Genomic DNA, 13,885 nt, shown 5'->3' with positions numbered 1-13,885 from the left:
GTTAAACATAAACATAATTGAAATGCTAATGGATAATGAATATATTATAATGTAATAAAATAATTCAATTATTGCGGACCACCTATTTTAATAGGTATTTATGTATTTTAATTAAATATCTGAACTTTCCCTTGGTTCTCTCCTGGGGCGTGACTACAAAATTGTGCTCTGATAACCACAATAAAGAATAAAAGCGTTTTTGTTCATTTTAGGTATAGTTAAACCTTTGAAGTAAAATTAAAATTGCAAGAAATGTCGATAGTTTATCGATATGACTTTATCGACATGGCTACAGCAAAGTGGGTCGCTTTGTTAATCGTACACTAAACAAAAAGTGGTCCCACTGACAGCTCGCTTGGAAGGCATCTGTATATATTCTTATATCTATGGAATGGGGGCTAATACTAGATTCATGGGAGCGGGCTATACACGATCGCACCAAAGTCGCGCTCCGGTGCGGTCGACTGTACATCTGTACCACTGTACATTCTATTAGATTCAAGGGCCCAACGTTTTCTGTTCTCTTTCACGACGCAGCAACTAGTATCATTTCTCTCTCCTCGCTCTTTTAAAATGCCGCTTGTCAAAAAAGGACAACCATACTGTTGACAAGGTGGACTTCAAATCAAGTGTTGCCTTTCTTGATGCGCCCAGGCTGTGTATGTGTGCGTAAAAGCGTATATGTGTGCTCTTTTAGGGATGTGAAAAGTCGATTTTAATCATGTTATATATCGATAAACGCTACACAGCGGAACGAAATAGCGATTAATTGAAGCTTCAATATCTTCATTAAACATAAACATAATTGAAATGCTAATGGATAATGAATATATTATAATATAATAATATAATTCAATTATTGCGGAACACATATTTTAGGAGGTATTTATGTATTTTAATTAAATATCTGAACTTTCCCTTGGTTCCCTGCTGGGGCGTGACTATAAAATTGTGATCTGATAACCACAATAAAGAATAAAAGCGTTTTTGGTCATTTTTGTACCAACGGGGATGAGTTTGGCACACATTTTATTTATGATAAAATTAATAGTGGAATTTATGAGATCTTTCAACACTATAGCTTATGCCTTAGTTCAATATAAATTATAACTCAGTAATTACAAATTACCTGCTTCGCTTGTTGGTGTTATTATGTAACTTTGTCTATGAACATACAAAATCTAACATTATGATAAATGAGGCTTTAATCTGTACGGTAGAAATATGGTCATCCTTACCTTATAATTGCTTCTCACGACATGGCCCGGGATGCCCAGAACTCCAGGTTAAGATTGCAGGTGAGCAGAGCACAATGATTCTCCCCACGACCTGTTAAAGTATTAACACATTGATTCCAACCGAATCACTAAATATTTCCTAAGTAAATTTATAAGGATTGTTACATAGAGTGGCAGTCAATATAGCTATACTCTTCATCACTGATTGTTTATAAGTTACCTTGCCAAACGCTTATGGCTTGAACAGTTCACTGACCTAGTCTCATTTAGATTGCCCTATACCATGGTATATCAATCCTAAATAATGGCATAAAGCCCATACACATTAGAGCTCGTTTAAGGTCTGCAACCACCACATCTGTGAATGTTACCTACAAATGTTTTATGGGACCTAAAACGCTTACTTTGATCTTATTATAGGCCCACTCGTCCAAGTTTGTGGTAGATCCGCGACCAGCACATCGGTGCTATTACTTACAGGCTGGCTCCAGCGGTCCACAAACGAGTGCCTATTAACTATTACATGCGAATCCAACTTGCACGTAATAACTTTATTTAATTGGTAGATTATACCTGTCACATGCGAATCCAACTTACATGCAAACAACCTCGAGGTGAGCCACATACATTTATGTGAATCGTTCTTACAGAAACTATTTAAAAACGCTTGCCCCCTGGCCGAGCCAGATGTATCATGCGAATCGTTCTTGCATGTACATTTGAATAATCTGATTTTATTGGTAGGCTATACCATCCCTCAAACCAACACATGATTTGGAACTTTAATTTAATTTGCATGCCATCTTACATGCCCAATAAATGCTTGGAGTAAGCTTTAGTGACCATTTATAACACCACGCTAGAAATTAATGCTAGAAACTTTATGCATTCAACGTATAGATACATTTTTTATTCTCTAAATACTTAGCTTGCTTTTACGTGCTGAAACCTGGAAATCCCGAGCCACTAACACTGATTTTAAGTTTAATAACTGGACAAAGTTAAAAGTACAAACTGCCATTTTCATGGTAGTGAGCAAAAAAGGCTTCCTTCAACTTACCATCGACAATATATTTTGTTTTTCTTTCTATTCCGTTTCCGGACTTAGTGTTGCTATGTATGCATTCACAATCATCGCGTATTTCGCGACACTGCCCCGCCTCTTTGATAGAGTTTATTGGATAGTTGACATTAATTCTTGCGTCCATCTATGGATCCTTTCCATAGCCTGAACGGCAGCTACTCGACGTTGATCACTTGGTTCAGCCTGGTGACTCGACGTCGCTTCATCATTCATTTCTGTGTCTATGCCAGAAGGAACTGGTTCTGGAGTGGTTTCCATAATTTGTGTCGAACTTGTATTCTCCAACAACTCGCTCTGATCCATCGTTAAATCGTTTTCATTATTCTTGCTTAGTTTTTGATGATCTTTGATAGAGCTAGTAGGAACATAGACGTTACTCTCTTCAGTTCTTAATGGTAAGGACTGAGAAAGACCATCAGTGCGGATGTGTAATTCTTTATCTTCATACACTGGGGATTCTTTCGTAGAATCTTGGAATGATGCCTCTTCATCCGCTTCCAGAGGATACAAATGTGCTATGGATCTTGTGAACACACTGTCTCCCACTTTTACCTTTGCAACCCTGCACAAACCGTCTTTTCCTTTTATTAATTCTGAAATTTTTCCTACCTTCCATCCTTCTCTATTTTTGGCTTCACCCTTTATTTGTACTATATCTCCAACCATTGGACTTTCATGAGACCTCACCCTAGCCTGTTTAGGTGAATTTCGATACCTTTCCCTGAGACTTAATAAGTATTGGTTAATAAACATTTCTTTGTATTCATCCATTATTCTGTTGCCACGATTCCAACCTTCTATAAGTTGTTGTTTGATCAGTGATCCCGAAAGTGGTAGACCTTCCATGAGTACTTCTATACTTAAACACTTTCCCGGTGTTAGGAAATCCGCAGGTTTAAGTATGTGCTCTACATTTGATCCTACATAAGTGAGAGGTCTGGTATTAGTAACCGCTTCTACTTCTTTGATAATCGTTAAAAGTTGATTGTCTTCCAGCATATGTTTTTGAAGCGTTCTCTTTAAGCAATGCTTAACAATTGCTACTAGCCTTTCATAAGCACCTCCATGCCACGGTGCTAGTTGTGGGATAAATTTCCATTTTATGTTAGTAATAAAATTTCCTTCTTCCGTTAATATTTCTCCTAACAATCTAAATTGTGAGGCATTATCTGTTAATATAAGAGTCGGAGCCCCCCTTGTAGCTATGAATCTCTTAAATGCCATAAGACATTCGTTAGTAGTCAGATCCTTGACAACTTCTAGGTGTATTGCCCTGATCACTAGACACGTAAACAAGCAGATCCACCTTTTCTTTAGACCTCTTTCCGTTCTCACGACCATTGGTCCAAAATAGTCCACTCCTGTATAAGCGAATGAATTTGTATACTTCACCCTTTCTACCGGTAATGCAGGAGTCTTGGGTAATTCATACGGACCTCCTCCGTGTTTCACGCATCTTGGACATTTACTTAACGTTTTTTGGACCTTACTTCTACCTTGAGGTATCCAATACTTCTGACGTATAAGGCTTAAAGTATGAGCCACTCCTACATGAAGATTCTTTTCATGAGTTTCCTTTATAAGTTTTTCAGTCAATTCGCTTTCTTTTGGTAAAAGAATAGGATGTTTTGCGTCGTAAGATAAGTCTGAATGCGCAAGACGACCGTCACATCTTAGTATTCCATTTGTGTCACAGAATAGACCTAGGCTGCGAGCTAGACTTGTTTTCTTTCCTTGTACTTCTTCCGGAAACATTGTTTCTTGTAGCTGTTTTATTTCTTGTAATTGAGGATCTAAGTTTGTTACTGGACTTGGTTCGGCAGACAATGTTTTAGCCTTTTGATGATTATCTGTGTTAGACAGACCCTCCGCCAACAGAAGAGAAACTTCAGCACCTGGGCTTTTTGGCCAGGTCTTTGAATCCTGTCGTAAGAAGGCGGGTCCATCTAACCACCCATTTCTCTCTTCCTTTGAGGTGCTTGGTCGTGTTGCAGTGTCTGCTGGATTAAGTCCAGATGGAACATATCTCACAATTAGATTTCTATTTTTCCTGATTTCGTCCATTCTTCTAGATACGAACGGTTCCAGCAGTTTGTCTGAATAAAACCAGCTTTTTACGATCTGACTATCGGTCCACAATATCATCTCCGTTATATCCAGTTGTAAAAACTTGAAGACATATTTAATAAGTCTACTTCCAATTAAAACACCTAGTAATTCAAGCCTTGGTATCTTCAAATTTTCTTGATCTTTGGTAGGTACAAGACGTGACTTGCCTATTACAAACTGGACGTTATCTCCTTGCACCAGATATACTACAGCCGCGTAGGCTACTGTCGAAGAATCTGTAAAACAGTGTAATTGTGCCTTATGTCTATTTGGCACAGTCATATTTCTTGGTAGACGTATTGACTCTATTTCTTTAAGATCTTCTAGAATACTCATCCATTTCTGTTTTGTTTCATCAGATAATGAGCTGTCCCATTTGACCTTTTCCTTCCATAATTGCTGGAGAAGTAGTTTGGCTGGCAGTACTATGGGTACACTGAATCCACAAGGATCGTATATTGCCGCTATAGTTTTGAGTATTCCTCTCTTCGTAATCTCATTATTCTTGTTTACTTTGGCTCTAAGTTGGAGTGAGTCTTCCTTTAAGTCCCAATTTAAGCCCAAAGTCTTCACTGTGGTCTCTGGAGCCACATCCTGTATTTGATTGAGAAAATCCTTTGAATTAGAACTCCACTCTCGAAGATTCATTGATATCTCAGAAAACTTGTCCTTTGCCTCTTTATACAGATCTAATGCTTCATCTACTGACTCTGTGCCTGTAAGTAGGTTGTCCACATATATGTTATTGGCCAGCTGTTTTGTATAATTCCCTTCAGAGGTCTGTAGATGATGCTTTATTGTAGCATTTAATAAAAATGGACTGGAGATAATTCCAAAGGGTACCCGAGTGAATCTGTATTGTATAAGGTTGTCTTCAGTAACAGGTTTTTCTGTATCTTTCAGCCATAGAAATCTAGTCACATCTCTATCATTATTATTCAATCCAATTTGCAAGAAAGCCTTTTCTACGTCTGCAGTTAATCCTACATTGTGGCATCTGAATTGAATTAATAATCCAGTCAGGTCTTCTAGCATCATTGGACCGGCATATAAGCATTCATTAAGACTTTTCGCATTCTTTACTTTCGCTGAAGCATCATATACCAGTCTAAGTGCTTTTCCAGTAGCCATAACTCCGTGAAATGGTAAATAATGTATAGGATGATCCCTTTCTTTCTTGTTAGGAACTTCTTCTATAATTTTCTTTTCCAATTGATCACTTAATGTCTTTTCATACATTGATAACGTCTCTTTATCCAGTCTTTTCACGAGCCCCACAAGTCTTCCATATGCTAATCCGATATTTGTTGGTAACTCTGGAGGATAATCCTTCCATGGCCAGCTGACATGGTATCTTCCACTTTCTAGTATTGTGTTTTCGTTGAAATGCTTGATCGCTTCTTCATCTCTATTGGTGTTAGGCGAGTCGACAATTCCTATAGATTCTAAATCCCATAAGGCTCTCATAGATGTATTATCCAACGGTAGATCTGGTTCATTTAATTTGGTCTCGTATGAGGCTTGGAAGTATGTAAGTACTGATAATTCTTCTCCTCTTTCTTCTCTTGATCGACCAGACAGCATCCAACCAAACACAGAATTCACTAGATATAGATTTTCCTTTATCTCTATCTTCTCGGATAGCATTAGTGACTGATAGTAGTCGTTCCCTATCAGGATGTCAACTTGATCTTCGAGTGATCCGTCATCGGATAGAATATACTTGTTTCGATGTTCCCATTCTAAGAAGTCCTTGCTAAAGGTGGATACTTCATGAGTCATAGAGCGCACAATGTTGACATATATTAACTTTAGTTCATTAGTTTTTGTTTGCAAGCAGAGTCTGGCCAGTGGAGTCTCCAACTCACGAGGTTTATCCTCAGCAAAGGTAAATACCGTGAGATGCTGTTTCTCTTCAGATACCAGGTTAAGTTTTTTAGCTACCCTTTGTAAGATATAACTTCTCATGCTGCCACAATCGAAGAGCACACGACATTTGAGTATTGTATTGTTTCTGCCTATAGCGTTAACTATAACTGTCTGGAGTACTGTTGGCGAATCGTCATTGATATGTAATGAGGTCGTGGTTTCCTTCTTAGGTTGTTCCTTCGTGGGTTGTTCCTTCGTAGGGCACAGTGCTCTGTTGTGTTGTCCTTTTCTTCCACAATGTGGACAAGTTCTTAAATTTCTTTTACACGTCCTTGCACAGTGACCTAGACCTAAACATATGTAGCAGCGGTTATTTAACTTTGACTTTCTGAGTTGTACTGTTTTGAACTTGGTGCACTCATCATTGAAGTGATCTCCACTACAGAATATACATGAAATCTTTCTTTTCTTTTGAATAGGTGCAGAACTGTTTCTTTCTTCCATGAACTTTCGTTTATTGGCATATGTCTTACTAAAGGCAGTCAAGGTTGGTTTATGCTTCTTATGTGTGTCCAGGGCCGGATTAACCCTAAGTCAAAGTAGGCAACTGCCTAGGGGCCCCGGCTCGGCTAGGGGGCCCCGGCGGCTCACCGTGCACCAAATAAAATTTTAATTTTCTTCCATAGGGTCAAAATTCATGAGTATTTTTTTCATTCTTATAATGAGTATACTTTGTTACTGTTTTTTTTCGATCCATTCTTTAAATTAATGAAATACTGTAATAAAATTGAAGCAATACGTTACAGTTTACGGGGCGTATTCTGCGTACCTGTTGTAAAGTTGTAATAATAGAGATTTTCAGGAAAAATAGTTCATTTTTTCGAACAACCAACAACTTTAGGTTAGTTCGACTCAGAATCACGAGGACTATTGATTAAAACAAAGAAAAAGAAAGAAGACGAACGTGTCCCCAGTTTTTCATAGGAATGCTCGACCTTTAGCCTCACTTTCTACCTCAATTTACCATTGGTTTGTGTTCCACATCTCCTCTACTTCAGCTTAGCCTTTGGCCTCGCTGCGCCAAGCTTGGCCTGCGGTCTCGCTTTTTAATACAATAGACATTGGTTCGTGTCTGTGCTCAACTAAGTATATATCCTGAAGCCTGATGAAGCATGGCTTCGCATGAAAGCTCGCCTCACTGGGGCAGTTCGGACTTTTAGGCCCAGATGAAGATCGATACCCGGCCTTTTAACACGTTTTCACGATTTGCGAAAAAAAATTCGCGCTCGCCGCGCTCGCGTTTATTTTTGGTTCTTTAGTTGTATCATCGACATGTTAGCTTGACTGGTGGAATGAATAGAGTTAGACCAAAGTATGCAATGATTTTGATAGCATACGCAGTGCAAGTATTATTTATACGTCATAATTTCATAGAAATTTTGACGTTTTAACATATGGATTCTAATCATGTGGCTCGGCGTTTGATCTTATGGTCGGACAATCGCTGTTCAGCCTCGCAAAATATTAACTATTGCGAAAATCAACTTTGCGGCACTAGTTGAGCTTAGCTTTCCTCGCTTAAAATTTGCCAATAGAGGTAGATAGGAAAGTGACGCTGAAGCTCACATCTTTGGTATTCCACTGGAAATTGACCTTAAGCTTAACGGGCTCTCCCCACACTTGACGCGACGCGGAATCGGCCAAAACCGATAGAATAAGCTTTAAGTCCACGCAATAAGAGCGAAAAAGACATCGTTCGATTAAGATAGGCTTGGCCGACGCTGAAGATTGAAATTAAAAACGCAAACTTATTTCCCTGTACTGAATATGCTGTGTGCAGAATTGACTGTGGGGGGCCCCAAGCCTCGTACTGCCTAGGGGCCCCGACATGCTTAATCCGGCCCTGTGTGTGTCCTTGCTAACATCTGGTTTCCTCGACCTTGCTCTTTTCTTGTTCCTGGACTCTTGTATTAGAAGCGTTTCTGTAGTGAAGCTCTTCTCCTTATTCTTGAATTCTTCACAAGTTCTCTTTGCATCTTCTCTGGCCGTGAGCACTACTTGCAGCTCTTTTCTTAACTCTTCTATAGACTCATCCTTCAATTTCAGTTTCAACTCGTATATTATATCCTCGGGGAATTTTTCCATAATTAAGAATCTAAGGTGGTTATGTTCGGTATTTTCTCCTAAAGTATTTAAAATTCTTAAGTGTCGTTCAATGTCATCTAATGTTTTCCTACATTCATCGGAGTTCTCAGCCCTTGTCATTTTATATAATTTTGAATAATGAGCATCAATTACTTGCGATTTTCTACCATATCTGTTATGAAGTGTGGCTACAGCTATTTTATAATTGTCATTAGTTGTTTCTAGCCCGTCTAAAATGGTCTTCGCATCTCCTTTCAAGGATGTTTTTAGATACAGAAGTTTATCTACGTCTCTTAATTCTCTCTGATCAATATTTGAGCTGAATTGGTCCCAAAATTGTGTCCACTGTAAAATATTGCCATCAAATGTGGGTAAATTAAGTTCTGGCAACTTTCCTCTATTACTAGGGTGGCTTGTAGTGGATGGTACACCAATTTTGTCTCGTTTAGATTGAATAAGGGCGTTTAATTCAGCCAGAGTCTCATCACCTTCCAACTGTTCAGTTGTCATGGTTGAAATCTCGTCCGCGTTTGGATTTGTTACTATTTTAAAGTACTGATATAGTTCGGTATTAAATCTTGTTATTACGGCTTGTAATTTTGCCGAAGCAATCTTGGCTTGTTCATATTCTTCATCGTTCCATGATTTTAACGAAATGAGGATCCTTGAGTTGTTGGATAGATTCTTTATTTCCGACACAAATTTGTTTAACCTCGTCAAATATATCTCTTCCATCTTTATTATTAGGAAGTGTTGTTGTGCACTGAGTCTGAAATTATTATCTTTGACTATAATGGATGGTAAACAATTTCTTAATGGACTAAGCTATAGTCTCATCAACACAATTTATTGGCAAGTGACTTTCATATACAGGTTGTGTATTGATTGTGAATTTAATTTATTAGACCCACTTCATACCATTCCCTGATAATGGCATATAACATTGTTAAATATTGGTCGTAGCTCTGAATTGTTACTCTTGCTTAGTGATATTTTATTTTATTAAAGTTCACATCCAGGTCCCACATATAGTTCGACCTAGCCTATAAACATAGCACTAATTCTCGAACCAGATATTACTTTCATTTTATTTGACTTGGACGTGACACTACCGTGCCCCTTCTTGGCAATTTACTCACAACAGCAAGAAACATCAAGAGCATCTTCTAGATTTATTTATTCAACAAGAATAATCACAATCAAAAACACAAACCGACTAGTTTCCATTAAACTACATTATTATTCAGGTTTAATCCATCTGAATATTTGCAGTCATTTTTACAATTTTGAATTTTGTCCAGTGTTCCATTTCGTTTATTTATCTTAAATTAATAATTAATTTATTCACTTCCACATCAACCTTAATAACCAGAAATAAACTTGTAGTACTTGACCACGCTCTACCGTGCACCTTCATGTTTCAATGAATTTAAACTGTTTTAAGTAAATTTATTTCATAATGTGTAAATTTAAACATAACTGATTTATGTTTTTAGTGTGTTTTGTTATGGAGTATATATTTATTTACCAAGTTACTACAAATTAGCAATTTTATTAAAATAAACGCTGTTACCAAAAAACAATTTACATAAATATGAATGAAGTAATCTTTGTATTAAAATATTACTAATTCCTTTGTATTTTAGGAATATGCACACAGGAACTATAAAGTTATCAGACTGTTTCATGGTTATTAACAATGTTTGATGAAAATGTTCAACCAAATATTATTTTAAATAAACAATATGACAAGTAATTATCATGAAAATTCAAATTTTCTCTCAAAGTGACTACTGTTTGTTGCCATAATGTTGTTTTGGACTAAATTCTTAGTTTGTATGTGATTTATTCCTTATACCCAATGGTTTCATTAAAAATGCAAGTTAAAATTTGTCAAGGAAATCAGTACTTGTTTTTACATACCTGGCCCGTTATAGAACTTTAGTTTCCTCTGTTAAATATCCTTTAATGATGGAGCAATATGTTTTCCTCTCAATTGAGCAAGACTGTAGCTATGTTGCTTGTGATATCCACTTATAACCTTGACGTAGTACCTTTTATAAATAAATAATACAATTTTATTGTTGTTAACTTTGTTGGATATGCGTCTAAAACTCGGATCGAAGTGTACTATTTCCTTCACTATAAAGTACGAAATTTTAAAGGCAACAACTTATTTTGCGCACGCAACTTGTTCGATAACATGTAAACAAAATTGTCTGTTCTCACCTGATGAACTAACAGATCGTCCCATCAAATAACACTTTTCTTTCGTAAATCACTGAATTCCTCTTGTGATTTCGCCTTATTTAAGCTAGTTGTGAATGTTCATTCGCAAAATAGCCGGCTTTTTAACTCGTACTTGGTTGTAGCAAACTTGCAAATGTCACTACGTTGTTGATGTATAGTTATGTTGTCTGTGGAACGAATAATGAATTTCGCAATATGTTTCCGTTTTGACTTACTCTTTAAGTTATTCTCTATTAATTATTCATAAGAATTTCATGACTAATTAACAAAATTATGAAAATATTATTCAAATAAATTTTTTGTACGATTCCGATTCAAGTACAAAATCAGTTCACCACGCCATCTGTGGTGGAATAGCTGTCACTTTTAGATTTTATGCTAAAAACGCCATCTGTCAATCACTAGATGAATTACCTGTAAATTTCACTTACCGAACTGCTCTCGGGTTCTAGAACAAGGTAGCTTAAGTTTTATATGGTATTTAATACTAAAGGGGTTTGTGAAATAAAGTACAACAACATTTATTTATTAAAAATAGCTGCCCGTCTGCTTACTGACGTAAATTATCCTGAAATCGTGCCTTATTATCATAATATAGCTAGTTTCAGTGATCAATCAAGTTTAGTCTATTCCTCTACAGATGTCGCCACCGTGATCCTGTTTCTAGTTTCAGTGATCAATCAAGTTTAGTCTATTCCTCCACAGATGTCGCCACCGTGATCCTAATTTCTCATTTAATTTTATATTTTACTGCCTTTTTAAGATAGGATGACTACATTCACCGTACAGAAACCTCTTATTATTATTTACTCCTTCTTAAATAATGAATCCCTCGCATCTACACCATAAATATGTACCAACGGGGATGAGTTTGGCACACATTTTATTTATGATAAAATTAATAGTGGAATTTATGAGATCTTTCAACACTATAGCTTATGCCTTAGTTCAATATAAATTATAACTCAGTAATTACAAATTACCTGCTTCGCTTGTTGGTGTTATTATGTAACTTTGTCTATGAACATACAAAATCTAACATTATGATAAATGAGGCTTTAATCTGTACGGTAGAAATATGGTCATCCTTACCTTATAATTGCTTCTCACGACATGGCCCGGGATGCCCAGAACTCCAGGTTAAGATTGCAGGTGAGCAGAGCACAATGATTCTCCCCACGACCTGTTAAAGTATTAACACATTGATTCCAACCGAATCACTAAATATTTCCTAAGTAAATTTATAAGGATTGTTACATAGAGTGGCAGTCAATATAGCTATACTCTTCATCACTGATTGTTTATAAGTTACCTTGCCAAACGCTTATGGCTTGAACAGTTCACTGACCTAGTCTCATTTAGATTGCCCTATACCATGGTATATCAATCCTAAATAATGGCATAAAGCCCATACACATTAGAGCTCGTTTAAGGTCTGCAACCACCACATCTGTGAATGTTACCTACAAATGTTTTATGGGACCTAAAACGCTTACTTTGATCTTATTATAGGCCCACTCGTCCAAGTTTGTGGTAGATCCGCGACCAGCACATCGGTGCTATTACTTACAGGCTGGCTCCAGCGGTCCACAAACGAGTGCCTATTAACTATTACATGCGAATCCAACTTGCACGTAATAACTTTATTTAATTGGTAGATTATACCTGTCACATGCGAATCCAACTTACATGCAAACAACCTCGAGGTGAGCCACATACATTTATGTGAATCGTTCTTACAGAAACTATTTAAAAACGCTTGCCCCCTGGCCGAGCCAGATGTATCATGCGAATCGTTCTTGCATGTACATTTGAATAATCTGATTTTATTGGTAGGCTATACCATCCCTCAAACCAACACATGATTTGGAACTTTAATTTAATTTGCATGCCATCTTACATGCCCAATAAATGCTTGGAGTAAGCTTTAGTGACCATTTATAACACCACGCTAGAAATTAATGCTAGAAACTTTATGCATTCAACGTATAGATACATTTTTTATTCTCTAAATACTTAGCTTGCTTTTACGTGCTGAAACCTGGAAATCCCGAGCCACTAACACTGATTTTAAGTTTAATAACTGGACAAAGTTAAAAGTACAAACTGCCATTTTCATGGTAGTGAGCAAAAAAGGCTTCCTTCAACTTACCATCGACAATATATTTTGTTTTTCTTTCTATTCCGTTTCCGGACTTAGTGTTGCTATGTATGCATTCACAATCATCGCGTATTTCGCGACAATTTTAGGTATCGTTAAGCCTTTGAAGTAAAATTAAAATTGCAAGAAATGTCGATAGTTTATCGATATGACTTTATCGACATGGCTACAGCAACGTGGGCCTCATTGTTAATCGTACACTAAACAAAAGTGGCAACAGTGACAGCTCGCTGAGACACCGTCTTTATATATTATAAGTCTATGATTAGATTTGTAGTTTTCTTGAACGCTTCCATAGACTTATAATATATAAAGACGGTGTCTCAGCGAGCTGTCACTGTTGCCACTTTTGTTTAGTGTACGATTAACAATGAGGCCCACGTTGCTGTAGCCATGTCGATAAAGTCATATCGATAAACTATCGACATTTCTTGCAATTTTAATTTTACTTCAAAGGCTTAACGATACCTAAAATGACCAAAAACGCTTTTATTCTTTATTGTGGTTATCAGATCACAATTTTATAGTCACGCCCCAGCAGGGAACCAAGGGAAAGTTCAGATATTTAATTAAAATACATAAATACCTCCTAAAATATGTGTTCCGCAATAATTGAATTATATTATTATATTATAATATATTCATTATCCATTAGCATTTCAATTATGTTTATGTTTAATGAAGATATTGAAGCTTCAATTAATCGCTATTTCGTTCCGCTGTGTAGCGTTTATCGATATATAACATGATTAAAATCGACTTTTCACATCCCTAAAAGAGCACACATATACGCTTTTACGCACACATACACAGCCTGGGCGCATCAAGAAAGGCAACACTTGATTTGAAGTCCACCTTGTCAACAGTATGGTTGTCCTTTTTTGACAAGCGGCATTTTAAAAGAGCGAGGAGAGAGAAATGATACTAGTTGCTGCGTCGTGAAAGAGAACAGAAAACGTTGGGCCCTTGAACGCTTCTCTAACTCCTGGAACTATCCTGGAACTGTCAATTATGTCAATATTGATATTG

General features: G+C 36.9%; 1 protein-coding gene across 1 annotated transcript; it reads right to left on the bottom strand.

Moving 5' to 3' along the window:
• Positions 1-1,050: 1,050 nt before the first annotated feature.
• Positions 1,051-3,412, bottom strand: LOC134670677 (uncharacterized). Its single transcript, XM_063528497.1, has 2 exons — positions 2,299-3,412; positions 1,051-1,329 (listed from the first exon to the last, which is right to left on the bottom strand). Exon 1 carries the CDS (start codon positions 3,319-3,321, stop codon positions 2,413-2,415), a length of 909 nt encoding a protein of 302 aa, XP_063384567.1. The 5' UTR covers positions 3,322-3,412; the 3' UTR covers positions 1,051-1,329; positions 2,299-2,412.
• Between the last annotated feature and the right edge of the window lie 10,473 nt (positions 3,413-13,885).

This window comes from Cydia fagiglandana, chromosome 1 (assembly GCF_963556715.1).
Source record: "Cydia fagiglandana chromosome 1, ilCydFagi1.1, whole genome shotgun sequence".
NCBI lineage: Eukaryota > Metazoa > Arthropoda > Insecta > Lepidoptera > Tortricidae > Cydia > Cydia fagiglandana.
The sequence above is the reverse complement of the archived record's forward strand: the minus strand, read 5'-3'. Positions and strand labels throughout refer to the sequence as shown.

Coding starts and splice junctions, on each gene's coding strand:
- LOC134670677 (XM_063528497.1), bottom strand. CDS start 3,321: ATGCTGGAAGACAATCAACTTTTAACGATTATCAAAGAAGTAGAAGCG.